Here is a 21,331-nt window from a genome sequence, read left to right on the forward strand (position 1 = left end):
ACACACACACACACACACACACACACACACACCTGTGAGTCCTCTGCCAGTCCTGTTACGCTTGGGAACCAAATGGTGAGAGCATGTCCCATCACCACCCATTGTCTTCAGCCTCATTTGAGGGATTCTAGAGACACCCAGATAGCCTTTCCATCCCTTGTTTACCATAGATATAGGCAGGCTCTACACACAACAAGCAAGCTACCATGTGTATGGGTTTGGCCACGTTTGTGCTAAGTGATAGCCCTTTCATGTCCCTGTGCCTTGAACAGCCTGGGAGCCCTTCGTAAGGCTAGACCTTGAACAGGAAAGCCCCTGATGGTTTTCCTTCCATCTCCTGCATCAGCAAAAAGGAAATCCAAGGCTGGGGGGGAAGAAAATTCATTTTTCAAATCTATAGGATTCTTGATCTGGTGAGATCCCAGAACAACGTTCGATTTGGAACTCTCTGAAGCTTTCATACCCCTTCATGTCCTGATGATATTGATGCTTCTGACCTTGGGGCTCTTCAGAGTGACTACTCAGACCTTCACCAAATCCTAATTTGCCTCTGCCTAGGAACACAGTAGTGTGTGTGTGTGTGTGTGTGTGAGTGTGTGTGTTTGTGTAGGTATGTATGTGTGTAGGTGTGTGATTGTGATGGTGTGTTTAAGTGGGGGATGTTTATATAAGCATGGGGGTGAGGCGGTGTGGGGTGTATCTGTGACTGTAAAGGTGTTTGTGGGGTACAAGGAGCGAGTGGGTGTATTGGTGGAGTATGTGCGTGTGTAAAGGTATGCGTGTGCATGTGCGTGTGTGTGTGTGTGTGTGTGTGTGTGTGACTGCACTCCTGCACTGGCAGGCAGTTGCCATCCCCTGGGCCTTTTGTGGGCTCACACTATGGAGTTGGCTCAGACCCTACTGCTGCATCAGGAGGGGCCCCAGGCAGCTGGGGTGTATCATTGCCAAATGCCCTAACTGCTCAGACACAATCGGGGTCCCCTAGCCACATGAAGAAGACCTAGCTGACTGGCAGCTAGAGCCTTGATCCAGCTCTGCTGCCCAGGAATAGTCAGGGACCCGAGGCAGCCACTGAGTCACCCTGTGTTTGTTCTTCCCTCCCTCCTGCAGCCATGAAGTCAGGGGGCACGCAGCTGAAGCTCATCATGACCTTCCAGAATTACGGGCAGGCGCTATTCAAACCCATGAAGTAAGTGCCTGATCCTAGGCTGGACATACAGGCATCAGGCCGGGTGGGGAAGGCAACATTTACCTGGGTGTGAACTGTGCTGATGGTTACGTGAGTACCCAATCTGTCTGCACCCTCCGTGTCTCTCCCCAGCCTGCCACCACCATTACATACCTGGGGATGGTTCTCCATCTTGTTCTGTGAGGAAGAATGCTTGCATTTAACAAGGGGCTGACAATGAGGACATGCAAGAGACCCCTGGACAGGAGACTACATTTTCTAAAAGCTCAGAGGCTATGGGGAACTCCACAGGGGGCTGTTGTCGCCGTCCAGGGCCCTGCAGATGATACGGCCTGTTTCTCACTTAGCCTGCTGTCCAGTCCACATACTAAGGGAACTGTGGGGAACCTGTGAGCTAAAAATCTTCATCCTAGGGAACTGGAGAGATGGTTTAATCAGTAGAGCATGAGACCCAAGTTGGATCTATAGTGCCTATGTAAAACCCAGGCAGGGTATTGCATGCCTGTCATCCAGTGCTGGGGTGACAGAGATACTCACTGGCCAGTCAGTCTAACTGAATTGGTGAGCTTCAAGTTCAGTGATAGACCCTGACTCAAAAACTAGGTGGAGAGTATGCATGTACGCACACACACCTTCATCCTTACACAAGGTGGTCCTAGAGTGGGCTTTCTACCCCACAGCCTGTCACAGAAGAGGTAGAATCTTATCACCACAGCCAACGTGGGTGTAGCACTTGATCACCCAGAACCCTCAGGAGTTGCTAGAGCATACATATCTTTTTGTTTGTTTGTTTGTTTTTTGAGACAGGGTTTCTCTGTATAGCCCTGGCTGTCCTGGAACTCACTCTGTAGATCAGGCTGGCCTCGAACTCAGAAATCCACCTGCCTCTGCCTCCCAAGTGCTAGGATTAAAGGCGTGTGCCACCATGCCCGGCTGTAGGCTGGCCTCCTTAAGTGTGTATGTGCATGCATGCGTGTGTGCATGTGTGGCCCAAGGTTTTGCATTTTTGTGGCAAACCAACCACGCTCTTTAAAGCATGGTTTGCAGAAACAAAGGTCAAGGAAAACATGCAAGTCTTGGGAGTGAGGCTGCAGTGCAGCAGGCTGCACAGTGTGGATCCCCAGGGACAGCCCAGCTGTGTGCTGGCTGACCAGATTTCAGCTCTCTGCCCTGATTTTTTTTTCTACAAATCCAGCTTTCCTTGTTTAATCCTCAATTTAAAAAAATAAAAATGCCAATCAGAAAGCAGGGAAAGCACTTTGCTGTTCCTGCTTGTCCTGTGTCCCTAGGCAGACCGGGATGGGTTCAGGAGGAGAAAGTCGGAGGACCTGGGTTCCCAGGGAGGACAATCAGCCGGTTCACGTGCAGGAACCCAGCCCTGAGCACCACCCGCTTCCACAGAGAAAGGAAAGCCTGGCCATAGGGCTTAAACCAGGAGACCACGTGGCCCATGCCACTGCCTGTAGGGTGGAGTGGCCACTGGTACCTTGTGACTACATGGCTAGTGGCTTCTTTCCTTCATGTATGAAAGTATGTCCCACAAGCATCTGCCCCTGTGCAGGGAGCTTGGCATGAGAAGAGCCTTGAGCTAAGTGGTGATGTTCACCACTTAGGAGTAGTGTACACATTCAGTCTAGCGTTGGATGTCCCTGGCCCTTAGGAGCAGCGCGAAAGGTCCCCCACATAACCTGTAACGTGTGTGGCCATCCCAGGATGTCCTAGAGGGCCAGATGCCTGGGAGGAGGACATAGCTTCATGTGGTTTCTCCAGGAGGAACAGAAGCTCACTGTATCCCAGGCTGGCCTCACACTCATAGCAATCCTCTTACCTCAGGCCTGTCAGAGTGCTGCCATTACAGATGTGGACGTCCACATGTTGCTTAAAGGAGGCATTCTTCCTCCCCATCTCTCCCTTCCTCCCTCCTGCCTCCTTCCTTTCTCCTTACCTCTCTCACTCTCCTTTCTTGGGTAAAGAGTTTCATGAGCCCACCCTGGCCTCAAACATGATCTGTAGCTGAGGATAATCCTGAACGTCTGCTTCTCCTGTCTCCTCATCCATAGTTTCCGGGACTTCAGGCAGCTGCCACCACACCCTATTTATGCAGTACTGAAGATGGAAGGAACCCAGGGTGTTATGCACACTAAGCAAGCACTTTACAAACGTAGCCACATTCTCAGCTCCTGAAGCAGGCTATTTTAAGGCCTCTGTTTTTTTCAAGGACAGTTCCTTGAGAACCTGCCTGTATAACAGCCAGGGCCAGGCCAGGTGACAAATGGATCAGAACAGCCTGATGCTGGCCAGGATCTGGGGACAGTAAATGAAAATGACAGCATATACATCCCCTTTTCAGCCGAGTTCCAAGGGCATGGGATCTGGGAGGTGAGTTTGGGCTTCTTGTCTGAGAAGTGTATCTTCAAGTTTGACAGAAATGTACAGACACATCCAGAGCTGTCCAGATCTTCAGGACAGCAAGTCCTGGGGATCCAGATGGCCGCATCCGTGGAAATGGGGACACTTCTGGGTTCTGGCTCTTGCCTCATCTCTGTGTGAGTGACTGGAGAGGAAGGTATGTCCAGCTGTGGACAGCTGTAACCATGGTCATTGCCAGGCACTTGAACAGCCTGTGTCCGATGGGCTCTGAGAGAAGAGTCGGGCTCAGCACTCAGGGTGTTTGTGTTTTGTTCCATTCCTGCAATGGAGTGTAAAAACAGGCTGCTTGTAACTACAACAAACAGGGAACCTGAAGTGCTGAGGGGCTGTGTGGAATCTATATGTGAGCCCTATAATGAGGTCTCCCCCACCGGGTGGGCACAGCCATGTGCCTGAATGCTCACATAAAAGACTGAGTTTGCTGCTACCCATTGTGTCCTTGCCCCTCAGGCTGTGGAATGATATAGACGTGGTTCTGGTCAATGGCCTTAAAAAGTCAACACCCATGATAGGCACTGTGGAGACAGCTCAGTCAGTAAGGTGCTTGCTGCACGAGTAAAGACCTAAGTTGGATCTCTAGAACCCATGTAAAAGATTCAGGTGTGGTGGTGTATGCTTGAAATCCCAGCAGTGGGTGCTGAAGCCAGGGGGGGGTACCCAGAACCCGCTGTCACTCAGTCTTCGTAGTTATGTAGTTTAGTAGGCACTGAAAGACACATACCCGGCAAGCACAGTGGATCATGGATGAGGTCCCAGGACTTTGGAAGCTGAAGCAGGAGGATTGCCATGATCTGGGATACAGAGTGAGTCTTTGTTGGAGGAGGGGGAAGAAAAGAGAAGGAGAGAGGAGGAGGAAGAAGGAAGCGAAGGAGGAAGGGAGGGACAAGCAGGAGGTAGGTGGAGGAGGAGGAGGAGGGAAGAGGGAGGAGGAACAGCCAGCCAGCAGTGCAGCCCATGAGCTCTTGCAGGGGAGGGAGGGCTTCTGCTTTAAAGCAGTGGGTTCTCAACCTTCCTAACGCTGCAACCCTTTAAGACAGCTTATGTTATGGTGACCCAACCATACAATTTCCATCGCTACTTCACCACTGTAATTTTGCTATTATTATAGATCGAATGTAAATATCTGTTTTCTGATGGTCTTAGGCGAACCCTATTAAAGGGTTATTGGACCCTCTCAAAGGGGTCGTGACTCACCGGTTGAGAACCTCTGCTTTACGGTATTTACTTTTTTTGCTAGTAGAAAATGTGACTTTCCTGATACGAAATGCACACCCTGCCTTCCCACCCGCTCAGTTAAGTCCCATAGCTTCTGATACTGACTGCCTTGGGTATTCGTCACCGATAGCTTTCATTGTTGTAAGAGGAAACTCCTTAAAATCTAGCTGACTCTCCCCACCCCTCCCCCCAGCACCCGACAACCACTAATCTCCTGTCTCGCTGTGTGGATTTGCTTATTCTGGGTTTTCATGGGGCTGGGATCCTGCCGTGTATGGTGCTTTGTGTCTGGTTTACAGCGATGTCATCCTTCCAGAGTTCATCCATGCCAGAGCATGCAGCAATGCCTCCTTTCCTTTTTATTGATGAGTAATATTCCATTGTATGGCTGGATCACGCCCTGTTTATCCATCCAACTGCTGACGGGCACGGTCTGTAATGAATAGGTCTGCTTGATCCTTTCCATGTGGTTGTATGGACATGTTTGGGCTGTTCATGTGTGTGTGGATGCATGTGTGTTTCAAGAAGACTTTCCCTGCCTGGGGAGAAGTAAACTGTATATACCCCACTCTGACAATAAAGAAAAGTAAAATTTTACCAGAGTTTATTTATTACTGGGGAACCAGTAAGTTTATTGAGCTTGCAGAGCATGGGTGTGGAAAACCATGGCTGTCACGCCTGAAAGCCTTCACCCAGCATGGATGATGGCTTATCTATAGCTGCACAGATGGAGCCCCCCACCACCATCACTTAACCTCCCCCAACACTATAGACTAGATGTTCTTAACCTCTGGACCATTATACCTTTGAGGGTCACATATCAGATAGCCTATATATCAGATATTTACATTACAATTCAAAACAGCGGCAGAATTACAGTTGTGGTGTGGCAATGGTATAATTTTATAGTTGGGGTCACCACAACAAGACCCCAACATTAAAGGGTCGTAGAATTGGTAATGTTGAGACCCACTGTTACAGACTCTAACAGACACCTCATGGGTCCCAGTTGCCACATGCAATTAGGGAAGAATTTGTATAAAATGTCTGTGAGGAGTAGTTGAAATCTCCATGGTGGTCCTATAACCTCCCAAACTCACTTCTGCTTATAACGGTCTCTTGCAGCTGACAGAGCTGATCCAGTGAAAATGGCATTTGTTTTACTCAGTCGACCCCATTCTATAACAACATGTATGGTGCATATTCATAGGCCAGAGGACAACCTTGAGTGTTGTCTTCAGAAACACATCAGCCTCCTTTGAGACAGGGTCTCTCGCTGACCTAGAACTTACCAAGTACGTTGAGAGGGCTGGCCAGAAAGCCCAAGAGATCTGTTTGTCTCCACCTCTCTAGCACAGGGATTATCATCATGGGTCATCACACCTGACATTTTCAAATGGGTTCTGGTCACCAGACTCGGTCTTCATGCTTGTAAGGCACTTACTTTATCAACTTGGCCATCCCCGTGTTTTGGGTCTTTAAGACATGGGCCTTGGAAGGCTGCTGGATCTCTCAACACTCTCATTTGTTTATATTTTGTTTCCATGGTAGCTGTGCCATTTTTTTATCCCACCTGCACAGCCCAGGGTACCAGCTTCCCCAGTCCTTAACAGCACATTCTGGTATCTTTCTTTGATGATGGTTGACCTCATGGATATGAGGCAGGGCTTCACAGTGGCGTGTGTGTGTGTGTGTGTGTGTGTGTGTGTGTGTGTGTGTGTGTTGTGTGTGCTGTGTGTGTGTGTGTGCTGTGTGTGTGTATCTTCTCTGGAGTTGCCACAATTGGCTGGTTATTTGTCTCTGTTATCAGAGGGTTAAATGACTCTTATTACATAGATGGTAACTAATGAGGTATAGGATATGAACTTTGAAAGTGTATAGTTTATTCCATTTGTTATTTGTGCTTTTGGTGGACTATTTAAACTTTAATATAAAAAAATGTGTGTCTCTGTTAGGGAAACCACAAGGCCTCACTGGAATTCAGTTTATCCTCTGCCCACAAAGACTTGCAAGATGAGGCCGGAGAGCTCATCCCAAGTCTGCCTTTGGGAGTTAGCCTAGGATATGCCCTGGGATGATTCTCCAGGGGCTTCTTGCAAGAGCGGAGCTCAGCAGGGTGGGGTCAGTGCAGGCCTCAACAATACAAACATCAAGTTGTTTCTTGGGAAAGAACCTTCCGGGCATGCCTGAGGCTGCCCCATAATGCAGTAGGACTGTCTCGTGGCAGAAATACTCATCTAGCAGCAGCAGGTACTTCCAGAGCTCCTGGGTTGGGCCTGGCACCGAGGTGATTCAAGGCCCAGGCTCGTGAGAAAGCCACAGGGCTATGAACCCTGAGCGAGGGTCATGTCATTTGTGCGCTTGAGAGGGGATGAGGCAGTGTGTGCCCAGCCCCCCCCCCTCCCAGGGCATCTCTGACTGCTGCTTATGTAGTCATGCACAGAATGTATGGAAGGAAGAACTCCTGTGGCACAGACAGATGGACCAGCAGGCTTCCCTGAAGAGAGTCAGGGCTGGAAAGAAGGACAGCCTTGCAAGAACACTCAGCTGAAAGCATCCTTCAGAGAAGTCATGATGAGTGTGAAGGTCAGATATGTCCTGGCCACAGAAGGAGCCCTGCACACAAGAGGTTGTCTGACACCATCAGGATTGGGTCCCTACAAGGTTCCAGCTGCTCTGTCTGAAGCACAGGCAGCAGGTACTAGACACAGATGTCCACCCTGGACTTCAGTTCCTTCCCCTACAGCTACTTAGCAAGAGTTCAGGGCTGGATGCTGACGTGGCCATGCTGAAAGACAGAGGTCACACCTTCCTGTGGGATCCAGTGGGAGACATCTGGGGTCTGAGCACAGACATAAGCACTGAGTGAGGTTAGTGAGCAGCCTGACCTGAGGGCGTTTAGGATTCGGACGGACACTTGCTCCTGGCTCAGATCAGTGTTCAGGGTTGAGGGTGCACAGTTCCTGCTTTGGTACAGAATGGAGGAGCTGGGGAGATGGAAAGGATGCTGTGGGGCATGGGGATGAAAGAGTGAGGAAAGGAAGCAGGCTGGGCAGTGTGATGGAGGAGGATGCCTAGGAAACTGTTGTAGTCTGATGCTTTGTAGCTGTGATTAAAAGAAAAACAAAACAGTGACGGAGAGCAACTAAGAGAATAGAGGGTGTCTGTGGCTTATAGGCCATCATTGAGAGAAGTCAAGGCAGGAGCTCAAAGGAAGAACCTAGAAGCAGGATGTAAAATGCAGAAACCATGAAGGAACACTGCTTGACACCCATGGATTGCTCGGCTTGCTTTTTTTTATACAACCCAGGACCACCTGGCCAAGGGTGACACCACCCACAGGACCTGTGCCCTCTCACATCAGTAATTAACACCTCATAGACATACCAAAGACCAGTCTTGTGGACGCAATTCCTCAACTAAGGTTCCCTTTTCCAACGTGACTCTCATTTGTGTTAAGTTGACAGACTAGCCAGAGAGGTTGGGGGGGAGGGGGACCTTTCACTGGGCACCGTGATGGGACATAGGAGCAAGTGAAGAGAACACTTCTGGTCTTGTGGCTGATGACATTTGAGGACCCACTATCTTTCAGATCTTTCCATACCTGTGGGCTGGGACTGAGGTGCCATCAATAGTGTGGAGAAGGGCTACCCTAAGTGGACCTCACATGATGAAAGGCGTCTGACTTAGGATGTCCTGGACAGTCAAGTTACTATGCAGTTCGTAGCTGTGGGTAGTTGCCTGTCTGGGTGATTGAGAACTTAGAAATAGCTTGGATGCCCATAGGTGGCTGTGTGACTGTGGGCAGTATTATTGTAGCTGGGTGATTTTGTGTCTGGGACAGTTGGCTGTGTGACAAGGTTAGGTTCTGCAGCTTGGTGGGTGGTCTGGGTGGCTGTGGGCAGCTGGATGGCTGTATGTACATGCCACCCCTTGAGCACACATCATGTTCTTTAATCTTCCTGGAGACCACAGATGTGTATTATTTTTTTGTGACGGACTTTTCTTCACGGAGAAGAACAAAGCTTGAACAGGTGAGAGTAAACAAGGCCCAGGCCAGAGGCCAGGGATGAAGCCAGGGTTCCTGGCTTAGGTGCCAGGCCCTTGGGGCACTACCGCTTAGAAGAAAGGCTGCCCAAGCCTGGAGCCAGACATTGTCTGGTGAAAAGACATAACCATTCTAGTCCAGTTCTGGTCTGGAACTCACTCTTTAGCTCAGGTTGGTCTTCAATATGCAGTAATCCTCCTGCATCAGGCTCTTGAGTGCTAAGCTAAGACTGTCGGCGAATGCCACCATGGCCAGTACCTCTGGGGCTTTCCGTAGTGTTGTACAGTATGCTGGTGGTCTCAGTAGTCTACACTGAACCCAGCACTGTGGCCCTTTGACACACTTGTATGACTCACTGTCCAGTGAGGTCACAGTAGGAATCTTATACCCCAGACTGAGTCTAGTTAGTCCTCATGACAGACATCGAGAATTGTGGGTGTCCTTGCATGCTTTCTGTGCAGATTGTGGCCTTGGCCTTGGCTGGTCAGGAGGTAGGAGGTGGCAGGTAACAGAGTGAGACCTACAGCTCATCTGGCCCAGCCTAGATCCAGGGATGTCTTGCTCAGAACCCTCTGAGGTAAGAGTCTATCCTGATAGCCCGGCACACTACCGGCCCCTTTTCTCTTTGTGTTCCTTTGCTTGGTGACAGGAAGCCTGGTCACCAGTAAGAAGGCGTTGGGGAAGAGCTGGCAGAAGGTGAAGAAGGAAGGGTGGGATGGAGACATTATTCATTTCACAGAAACTCAAGTTTGGCCCCAAAAGCAGACGTTATGCGTGAAGGAAGAAAAATGCAGAGTGCCTGAAACAGGGCTGGAGAGATGGCTCAGCAACTGAGAGAACTGGTTGCTCTTACCCAGCCCTCAGCACCCACATGGCAGCTCCTAACATCTGTAACTCTAGCCTCAGGTTATCTGACGCCCTCTTCTCATCTCCATGGGCACCAGACACATTTGTGGCACACTGAGATACATGCAAGCAAAACACTCATATACATAAAATAATAAAATAAATCTGGGGATAAAAAGGTGTCTGAGACAGTAGAAACATTTGAGGCAGAGAACTCTTGCTGGGGGTTAGCCATCTACTCCAAAAAGGGCAGAACCCTGTCATCCAGGTTGTTCAACATTAGGAAGGAGAGAGAAAACTGGGAGGGAAGTAAGAGAGTTTCAGATGCTGGACCTACCCTGGAAGGAGGCCTAGTGTGGTCCTGGACTGAGGAGGAGACCTCAGAGAAGTTCTAAAGTCAGGAAGGGGCATATGAACGTGTTCCTGGAGTGGGCAGGGAACCTCTGTGTGTTCCTGGGGTGGACAGAAGGCCTCAGTGTGTTCCTGGGGAGGGCAGGAGACCTCAGTGTGTTCCTGGGGTGGGCAGGGAACCTCTGTATTCCTGGGGTAGGCAAGGGACCTTAGTGCAGTCTGACAAGTCAAACAGGACATCACACGGGGGTGGCCATGGCAAGGCTCAGCAACACTCAGGTTTGGAGCCCGGTGAACAGGGTTAGAGATTTCTAAGGATCAGCTGGCCTGCTGGTGAACAGCTCATACTTTGGCTGCTCTGTACCTTCTCCAGGCCCCCAAAGCAAACAGATTGCCCAATCCTGGTCACGGGTGTGGAGCCAACAGAGGCCTGGGCCTGGCCAGAAGTAGACAAGGACCCTTTTGTATGTACTGTCAGCTCACACTGGCCTCCCAGCCTGTGCCCATCCTTGGCTGTTATAAGGCCTGGCCTCCTGGCTTTCTGATGCTTCCATGTGCTCTTGAATAGGGACTAAAGGTCAGAGCTTAAACCTTCAGTCACTCATCAAGGGGCAGCCTGAACCCCTTCATCTTATCTGGGTTGCCCTGTGACTCATCATGCTCAAGAGAGCTGGCCTCTGGGAGATGGGACTTGTCTGACAGAGTCATCAGGGAAGGCCTGCTCCCTGTTTGGTATGGTTCAGCTTTCTCAGCTGAGCCATCATGAGGAAGACATACTTCCTGTCCCATGAGACCATCAACACAGAACCGTGCAGAGGCAGTTCAGAGGGGAGTACACCTCATTGTAAGGGGAGCACATTCAAGCAGAGGAACATAGAACTCTGGAGGGCCTAGGGACAGGCAGGGTAACCCTACCACCAGCTCTATGTACCATATGTCCAGAGCTGCTTTGTAGCCAGCCACTCTGGCTAGTCTAGAATGGTGGTTCTCAGCCTTCCTGACACTGTGGCCCTTGTACACAGCTCCTCGTGTTGTGGTGAACCCTCAACCATAAAGTTATCTCATTGCTACTTCATGGTTGTAATTTCTCTACGGTTATGAATTACAGTGTAAATAAACTTCTGGCTTGTAGGATATCTGATATGCAACAACTGTGAAAGGGTCATTCAACCCCAAAGAACAGCCAAGGATAGGCACAGGTTGAGAAGAACCACTGGTCTAGAAGGCAGTGTCCTGGAGCAGCAGGATCATGAGCAGGCACAGATTTTGAAAAGAGCACCTCAAACTAGGATTGAAGGTAGAGATTGGCCACAGACCACAGGCACAACCTGTGACTTCACAGGAGGCTTTGAAAGCTGCTTAAGTCACTTTCTGAATGGCATCTGATGAGAACATGGGCTATGGCACTCTTTTATCTGCTGCTCCCTGCAATACACTAAGCAGCAAGAACAAGAGGTGGCCCATGATGGCATCAGAGGCAAGGCTACAGACATAGGGTCAAGAATGAGACCAAGAACATGGCAATTGGTAGGGACCAGGGAATGAGAACATGCCATGAGTGATGGGGTGGGCCTCACCAGGGCACTGGCATGAAGATGGAGGGAACCATGTTTACAGCAGCCCAGCAGCACCTCTGGACATCTTGAGAACCTCTGTCTGATTCCTCAAGCCTCTTACTGAAGCCTGTGGTCTGATTTCCCAGGCACTGTTGCAGGGAGCAGATGTCTAATGGGGAAAGCCCCTAAGGGCTTGGGGTGGTATTGAGTGGGTTGCCACTGGTATTTGCTGAGGGCTTGGAGACCCAGGGTCCAGGTCTGAGCAATGCAGAGTAGAAAGGCTCAGTGTACCTGGGACATTGGGAGCACCCAATGTGAAGAAAGTACACATTATGCATGGAACATGCTGGGTGAGAGTGTACAGCTCTGTGTACATATATATGTATATGTGGTTGTATACATAAGTATGTATTCCATGTACATTCATGTGTTTGCATATTTCGTGCACGTGTTCTTATATGAGTATATCTTGCACATGTGTGGGTATGTATTATATGTGTATTCTTATATGTACAGGTATGTATTACATATATAGGTTCATGTGTATTGTCTATGTATGCTTCTTTGTGGGGTATGTATTGTAGGTGCTCATATTTATTACATGTGTGTGCTTGTGTGTATAGGTGTTTATTATGTATGCTTCTGTATGTGGGTTATTGCACTGTTCCTGTCTAATGCATGTGTGCTTGTAGGCTACATGTACATACATGTGGGTGAGCATATGAACATTTCTGTGGTCCCAGGGCCAAAATAGTAACTAACTCCACTGTAGCAGCTGGGACCTGGACTTGTGGAGCAAATGATGTTGGGGGTGGACATATCCTTGCAGTAACTTTGCAGAAGTGGGCTGTTGGTGTCGAGGGCGTTTCTCTGTCGCTTTCTTTGGAGCACCGTCTGTGACCTTCCTGCCTTGGAGAGCACCACAATGGCTCAGGTGTAGACCGTTGAGTCATTTCCAGATCTGAGGATTAGGTTTGTAGTCACAGGAACACGATCCATATTAATTTTGAAAAACAAGCAAGCAATAACACTGGCAGAGCCAGCCTAGACATCCAGGCAGCAGAAGATCCAGGACACAGCAGGAGTGCGGGGAGCCACCCCCCACAGAGAACCCATCCTCAGCTGAGCCTGGGCACAGAGCCAGCCTGCAGGTACCCTGAGCTTGTAGCCTGCCTAGCAACTCTAACAGCTGCTATCTCCTGAGTTCCATTGTCAGCAAAACAAGCAGACTTTAATGAGGTCCATGACATCTGCAGATGATCGCTCTGAAAGGGAGGGGCGGAGCTCACCCATCAGAGGGCTCTGTGGGCAGCTTAAGAGTCTCCCTTGCTCTCCCTGCTTTGTTCAGCCAGAGCCTTTATGGCCTTTCTCCTGCTGTCTAAGGGTCCCGTGTCCAACTGTGCAGGACACAGCTACTATCTCTGAGCCTCTCTGAGCCTCTAGGAAAGACTGGCCAGTAACTTCCCATTCTGGGAGTCCGTGATCCTAGTGGGCAGGGACCCATGCTGACTCCAGCTCAGTGAGAAGGTCTCAGCCAGCCTCATAAGAGCCATCATGTCCTCATGTATTCACAGACAGGGACCCTGAGCACAGAAGGAAATGCTCCCCCACCATCTGTCTGCAAAACTGGGTCTCACTTTTGCCTTCTCTCCACACCGTCTGACTGGTCAGCACAGGTCTTCGAGACATTCCTAACCCTCATTTGTCTTCCATTTCTTCTTTTTTGAGATGATTTTCACATCAGATTGCCCTCAAACTCATTAGGTAAATGAGGGTGGCATTGAACCTGGGTTCTTCTGCCTTGACCTCGTAAGGCCGAGAATTACAGGTGTTCACTGACAGCCTTCTGGGATGTTTGGTTGGTTGTTGGTTGGTTGGTTGGTTGGTTTGGTTTGGTCTGGTCTTGGTACTAGGGATTATGTATGATAGGTAAGTACCCTACTGGTTGAGCCCTACCCCCATCTTAATGCCTGACATACAGTCCTATGGCTACTTAGGTTCCACTAGCCCCCTTGGCACCCCAAAGTTTCCCAGATGGCCAAAACAGCATTGCCTGAGGCTAACTTCAGCAGTTAGCCATCTCCTGTTCTTACTCAGCAGCTGGAAGGCTATTTACTTATGACAGAAAGGAATTATTAACAAACGGTAGCACTGCTGAGAAATGGCAGGGACAAGAATGAGTTACAAAACCCAGCAGAGCCAACTCAGAGCAAAACCACAGGCTGCACCTGCTGCACCCTCACATCCTTGGTGATCTCCTAGGGACCTCAGCATCAGCTATGCTGGGACCTTTTCTCCTGATGCTCCAGGGAAGGTGACCCCCGACTTAAAAAAATCCAAGCAAGTCATTTTCTCCAAAAATTGTTTGGAACAGCCACGCAGAAAGTGTCATCTTCTCCCCCACCTCCTGTGGCTATGATAGTTGCTAGGGAACCCACAGTGTCGAGGTGGGGGCAGGAGATTAAAGAGAGAAGAGGAAATACCATCTTAATTTTCCATCCTGGGGGAAGAAAATGAAAGTTAGGGGTGTCATCCAAAAATGGTTTGATTAGAGCTGCTCATTTCAGTTTTCTGTTTTGTTTTGTTTTCTTTTTTTTTTTTAACAGCCCCCAAAGGAAAGTCTAGATTTAAGACCTTTCTTACGCCAAAGAATGGTCTGAGACAAGGCCTTCTGGCTCGGGTCCAGTTTATTTCTCCAGTTGATATTTTCTAAACATTGCGGGTCCCTGTTCAACCCCCAGCTTCTTGCATCTTGCTTTTTTTTTAAATTATCCTTAAATAAATTGACAAGCCTCAGAGATGAGGTACACAGAAGTGGCCTGCGTGTTCCTGGAGCCCAGAGAGTACCAGTCCATTCTCCTTTGTTCCTCCTCCGAGCTAAGCTGCAGAGACTTTCAAAATTATGGAAGACAACCCCTCCCTGGGCCCTTTCACTTTCCTCTCTTTATTTTGGGTATGCACGCATGTGTATTCATGTTCACAGAGGTGTGCTCAGGCCACCTTACCTGTGTACACGGAGCCAGGGGTGGGGGCAGATCTACACATCATACACTGAGGCGACTGAATGCAGAGCTTGAAGATTTGGTTTGTGTAGAAAGAGGGCTTATGGTTGGGATTCCCATCTCAAGTCTCCTGAGGTTGGGATCACAGTGGGTCGCCATGCCGTCTCAGTATCTGTATGCATGCTGGAGATTTGAAACTAGGTCTCTCTTGGGCTTGCACAGCTAGTCCTTTACACATTAAGCCATGTCCCCAGAGGGGATGTTCACATGCATGCGTGTGTGTGTGTGTGTGTGTGTGTGTGTGTGTGTAGGCCCGAGGTCAATGGTGCATGTTTCTCCATCACTCTCCACGTTAGTCTTGGAGATGCAGTATCTCACTGAACCTGGATCCTCGGACTTGCAGGCCAATGCTTTACTCCCCAGCCTCCCCCTGTGCTTTTGAAACCTCATCTTCCCCTTGGTGCTCATCTTTGCATGACTTCCAGTTTCCCTAGGTTACAAAGCTCTGAGTCATTATTGGTTTTCATTGACTTGATCCTGACAGGGAGGCTCTCCTCCAGTTCATCCTCAGATGACAAAGAGGCCAGCTGTTTTCTCCTCCTATACCCCACTGTGGAGAGCTGGCTGTGCCAGGAGTTCGAAGGAGCTGTCTGTCTGAATGCCAGCATTTCTCCGCTTGACTCTAAAGTTCTGGCTGTGCAACCAGACTATCCGAACCAAGGGAGCAGCAGCACCGGTCTCGCTAGGTAACAAAAGAACGGGAGGGAGACCTGCCTGAAGTGTTCTTCATAAAACCTGAAACAAACAAGGAAGTTTCCCAAAGTAATAAATCAGCCAGGACTGGGAGCATAGGCCTGTCATCCAAACTACTTGAGAGGCTTAGGCAGGAAGACTGTGAGTTCAAGACCAGCCTGGGTAACTTAGTGAAACTTGGTCTTAATATTTAAAAGTAAAAAGAAGGTTAGGGGTGTGTGGCTCAGTGGGAGAGCCCCTGCCTAGAATCGCCCAGTGAGGAGCTGGGGTGTGGCTCAGTGGTAGAGCCCCTGCCTAGAATCCCCCAGTGAGGGTCTGGGGGCGTGGCTCAGTGGTGGAGTCCCTGCCTAGAATCCTGCAGTGAGGGGCTGGGAGTGTGGTTCAGTGGTAGACTGAGCCTAGCTAGCATTATGAAGCTCTGGGTGCAGTTCCCAGCACCACAATAAAACAGTCGAAATAAAGAAGCTGGGCAGGTACATTTTGGTGCCTCTGGAGAACAGATTCTACATAGATATCCAGGATTCTCCCTGTTCTTAGAGTCATTGAGACCCTGCCTTGTGGCAGTTTTGAACACTATAAGTTCAGGTTCCCCTCCTGATTTAGACACCCCTAAGCTGTTAAGGAGACTGGCCTCAAGACAATCATGACTCAGTGGGGCATGGAGTCTGGCCTGAGTACAGACCTCTTACGCGTGGCTGAGGAGGGCAATGGACCCTGAGGGGCCGCAGTTCTTACAGAGCTATGGTGTGATGCCACCCCAGGGAGAAGCAGAGACCACATCTGGTCATCATCACTTGAACAGCTTCTTGGGTTGTCAGCCTTACTGTCCCTGACAGAATCCATTTTCCTCCACAGTGGTGGCCTAGTAAATGGCTGCCTCCCAGCTTTAGTACGGTTGACATGTGCTGGCATGCGATGGTCTCCATGTGTTTATAGAGCCAACCATGTTGCCCGTGCCCATGCTGCTTGGGGGTCCCACACCCAGGAAAGCTTTGCTGGAAACTGAGCAGTCTGAGGGCACCTAAGCCATCTGGGCAAGTAGCAATGTAGGCATACAGGCAGGACATTCATAGCCTTCAGAGATCCTCCAGCGGCAGCCAACAGAAGTTGTGCTACGAAAGGAGCCCTCCCTGCCCCCAGTCACACAGGGACCTGGTCCATTTCAAAGGTGGGACACACAGTCATATAACCCCTCACTGTGAGGACTTCGCCTTGTGAGGACTCTTGGTACATACATGTTTCTGCCAATACACAAAGAACTGTAACACATCATTGCCCCACCCCTCATTCCTCTCTCCTCTGGGACTCCCTACCTCTGAATGTAACCCACAACCAGTAGGAAGACCAGGAAAGAGCAGATACCTGGCCAGGCCCTCGGGACCTACTCATGTCTGCAGGCGTGGTTCAGTCCAACTTAGAAATGGCCCATCTGTGTTCCGCGGGGTAGAGACTGACAGGAAAACCTGGTGGGTGAGGCTTTAAACAAGACGGGGCTGAAATGAGAAATGCCAGGTTTAGCAGGAGGCATCTCTGTACATCTTCAGACCCCAGGACTGAAGGTCACATTGAGCTCCTGCCAAGAGAAGCCCCCTCTCCTTCCAGAACACATTCACTTGCAGAAAGCCTGGTATTAAATAGCTTAATATATCTCCCTAATGACAAGGGGGCTGTTTTCTGCTGTGTGAGTGACAGGAAGATTACTGGAGGCAGAAGGGCTGGTTTCTGCCTCCACGCCTTCATTTGGTGAGTCAGGGACCCGCTGTGCACTTATCAGGAAAGGGGGTGCTCTTGTCTTCCCGGAGGTTTTGTGTCCTTGACATCAGCGCCAGGGTAGGGAATGCCCCCGAGATACCAGCGAGGAATCCCTGGAACCTATAAATGCTCTCTTATCTTTTTATTCGTGTGCATCTTTGTAGACCCTGGTAGCCATCCTCATCCTTTGAGATAGGGTCTCTTCACTGACCTGGGACTCACCAGTTAGCCTAAGTTGGCTGGCAGCAAGTCGTTTTTTACATGGGTCCTGCGGGGATCAGACTCAGGTCTTTGTACTTTCAAAGTAAGCACTTTCCCTCCGAATACATCAGCCCACGCCCAGCCCCGGCCCTTTATTTTGCAATAGAGTCTTTGAAATGTGACTAAGTAGGAATTCCAGGGTGAGCTGAGTGCCTGGATTTTCCGGCATTCCTCTTACAGTCCACACGTTCTTATGCATGGGAGCTGAAAGAGAATTTGAGGTGCTGAACATAGAAGAGAAAACCCGTGAAGCCAGAGGAAGGTATGGATGAGGCCATGAGCCAAGGAATGTCTGCCCAACCTTGAACCTGGACTTTCTACCTCCATCACTCATACAAGATAAGGTGGTGGTTATTGTTGTTGTTGTTGTTTTAGTTTAAGTCCACCATCTAGAGTGTCAAGATCACACAGGAGGCCTCAGGTGGACAGAGGGCGTGGCTACACAGACTGACTCTCTCTGGCTTTGCAACTCACAGCTGGTGTCCTCTGGCTCCTTCTCTGAGTTCCAGATCTACTCATCTGCCTGTGGAATGGGCTTCTGACAACACTGCCCACTGAGCTGTGAAGAGCAGATGAGGCAGCACACTTGGTGCCCCGAGGACAGAGCCCAACACCTAGAAGGTTCTCTGTGTGTATTGACAGTTATCCACAAGCTGATCGGCATGCATATTGTGAGTGATCGAAGAGGGCCACAGAAGCCTACTGACACTGTAGCCAGGCGAGAACAGGCTGGTCCCAGCCGGTTCTCTGCCCTCTAGCCAGGCATCATTGCTGCCTCAGCTGCCCCAGAAAGGGCGTGGGCCATCAGCCCCAGGCCCACACCTGGTTCGTAGCCAGTACAGTTTGGTAGGTCAGTGCCAGGACTTAGGGTGTCAGCGCGTTCAGCTGCAAAATTTGGCCCCACTTCCTTGTAGCTGTGGGGTAGGTTATTTCTTCCCTCTGCCTTGGTTTCCTTAGCTATACCACGAGGAAAATGATGCCAAGTTCTCAAGTAGTGTGTGTGTGCAGAGTTCCTTCCTGCCTGTGAGGAGCTGTGCGATCAGACTCCTGGAGAGTCCGATGTGGATATCATTGCAGGATTATTGTTCGGTCCCATGTGTTACCCAGGAAGACCCACTTTCAGTTTACTATAAATAAGCACAATTAACACTTAGAGTGTTTTCATCAAAGCTCAGAGAAGTTGTTCTAAGGAGGTTTTAGGTGTTTTAACTCTCAGGAGCAATGTAAAGAGAATGTAAACGGCTGTAGGCATCAGCTGTAGGCCCGCTGATGCCTGCCTTTCTAGTGGCCTTTGGGGACTCGTTTGGCCCTCAAAATCTGATCTGTGTGGTGCTGTAAGCATCCCTGTACGAGAAGACCTGTTCAACCACCTCGCTTGGTATTTCCTGGGTTCCCTCTCCCCTTAATCCCAGGCAATTGTAGTACAGATTACCCTGCTTGCCGCCACCACCACAGAATTGGCCCATGACCCTCTCCTTCCCAGGCTGCTTGTTTAAAAACCAGACCTGCAACTTCCTACAGTTGATGGTCTCAGGATGAAGCCAGGTGTGGCCATCTGGAGCTTATTTTGATCTCAGAGGGCAAGGTGGGGGGAGGAGCGGAGGGGGAGAGGGTCCCTGTGACTAACAGCGTCTTGTTAGGGGAGGTGTGCCCATTGGCCACCCACTCCTTGGGTCTCCCTGGGTCTTATCTGTAGCTGTGGCTCCTCAACTACCTCGCTGGCACCCCACACACAAAGCTACTCTGTGTGCATTTGAGTGACCTACATAGACCAAAAGGCAAGCGTTCAAAAGTCCCCCACAGGCCCTTCCTACTCTGAGCTGTTAGTCCAAAGCCCATATGAGGACATAGAAGGGACAGGGCAACCCAGCCCACTTACCACTGTGAGGTTGTGGAGCCCGACCATGCTGCCAGGGCAGAGGGACCATGGACCTCATCTTGAATCCCTCTCAGGCACATTGCCAGTGTCTGCCATAGCCCACTGAGAAGGGCTCATGGGCCACTCGCAACTTAGAGGTTCCCAAGGCATCCAAATGAGGACAGAGTCACAAGTCCCCAGCACAAGCAGCGAACATCCATCCTCATAAGTACACAGTCCCCCAACTTCCTTCTATAAAGGGAGGGTATGCCACTTTACCACTGTCATCCACAGTCCTGGGGACATATGTGTGGGTTGTGATCACCACACCCAGAGTCCCTCCCTAGAAGAGTCCTGGTAGAGAATTCCTAAATTTCGTGTATACATCAGGTTACTCTTTAGGAAAGGATAGATTTTTCTTACTCCGTAAAATCTTACCTACCTGACCTAGAACTTCCTGTGTAAGCCAGGAACTTATGACCATCCTTTCCCAGTGCCTCCTGAGTGATGGGTTACAGGGGTGTACCATCATGCCTGGCTGGCTACTAATTTATTTTCACTTTCTCCTGTGAACTTAAAGCCTTGCTTATTCCCCCTACAGAAAGCACAGCCAGGCTGCCCATGCTAAACCTGTTGGGTGAGCATGATACATCCCACTCGCTGAGATGGCTATGTTGCTCCACGGGTGGCAGCTTGCCCAACCAGAGTGAGGCCATCTGGATGGACATAACCTATAAGGAGCTGTTGGTGGCCAACCTGGGCCATGGGTTCCCAGCCTACTTAAAGACCCCTCCTGTTCCAGGAAGCACACATCCTGGTGGCCGTATCCCTCCCCTAGGCCAGGCAGTTCCTTGTTCTGGGTACCCAGCCAACTGAGTGTCTGATAACATCTTTCCCTCCTGAAAGTGAAGGCCCACCCTTGCACCTGCCTGCCATACCTGATTGCTCTTGGGACTTGTGGGACTGGGTTCACCAATTTTTGTCCTCTGCCTGGGGCACCGTGGATCTAGTACTTTTCCAAAGCATCACCCTGAAATTGGCCAGCAGTAGATATTCGGTCTCCCCTGCGCAAAGGAAGCCAATGTCTACCACCCAGAGGTAAGAGTGTCCAGGGAAGCTAGGTGGCCGGTCTCTGAAGGAACATGAAGGGAAACATACAGGGCTCCTAGCAACACTGGCTTCAGAGAGCTCTCTGTGTGTCTTTTCAGTAGCCTGGGCTTGTCCCTGGCAGCATATGGCTCTGGAACCTGGCTGCCCACTGGGAACTCTGCTAGGTGCCAGGCAGAAGGCACCAGACAGTGGAGTGATTGAAACTTAGAGTGTCCCCTAAGGAAAGAGGATACTTTCTCACTTCCTACCTGGTCTCAATACAGACCTGCCTGACAACAGTAGCCCCACAGGGATCTACCTTGTCAGAATCTTCCAGAATGTCTAGCGTTCCCCATTTCTGCCTCTCCTGAGCTTCCATCCACTGGGAAGCTGCCCTACTGACCTCCAGAACCTGGGTTAGTTCTACCCTGCCTCATCTCCGTGGACCAGTGACTGCCTTAGAAAGGTGGGAAACAGTTCCCAGAAACAACATGCTATGGAAGATTCCAGAGCCTGAGTAGTCTGCCACAGGGTCCAGAACCCCCCTGAAGGGCCCAGGCTAGGGCTGACACTGGGCAACAGGGAATAGAGTTTGGAGGCCGTTAGGGCTGAGTGTAACCTCAGCATAGCAGAGCCCAGTGTAATTGGTCTTGCTTCCCACAAGCTATGACCTGTTTGCTATGTTGCAGGCCAGCAGTGCACATGGTGTCTAGCATAAGGTACCATGGTAACAGTATTGTATTGTAGAGTTCTTTGTTGTTTTGTTTTGTTGGTCTTTTTGTTTGTTTTTTGTTTTGTTTTGCTTTGTTTTGTTTTGAGACAGGGTCATCTTAAGTTGCCTAGGCTGATTTTGAACTCACTCTGTAGAAACTGGGCTTTGAATTGGTGATCCCCTTGCTTCCCCAGTGCTGGACTAATAGGCATGGGCCACCACAAAGGGCCACCACCTAGCCTCAAGGACAGGACTGATGAATTGATGGG

The 21,331-nt window shown here is 50.0% G+C and overlaps 1 protein-coding gene across 1 annotated transcript in view; it reads left to right on the forward strand.

Moving 5' to 3' along the window:
• Fam20c (FAM20C golgi associated secretory pathway kinase) overlaps positions 1–21,331 on the forward strand; it is a 54,489-nt gene that overhangs the window by 11,628 nt on the left and 21,530 nt on the right. The window contains exon 3 of the mRNA XM_021163523.2: positions 1,111–1,189. Coding sequence (XP_021019182.1) covers positions 1,111–1,189 — 79 coding nt within the window. The remainder of the gene's footprint in view (positions 1–1,110; positions 1,190–21,331) is intronic.

The sequence above is a fragment of the Mus caroli genome, chromosome 5 (assembly GCF_900094665.2).
Source record: "Mus caroli chromosome 5, CAROLI_EIJ_v1.1, whole genome shotgun sequence".
NCBI lineage: Eukaryota > Metazoa > Chordata > Mammalia > Rodentia > Muridae > Mus > Mus caroli.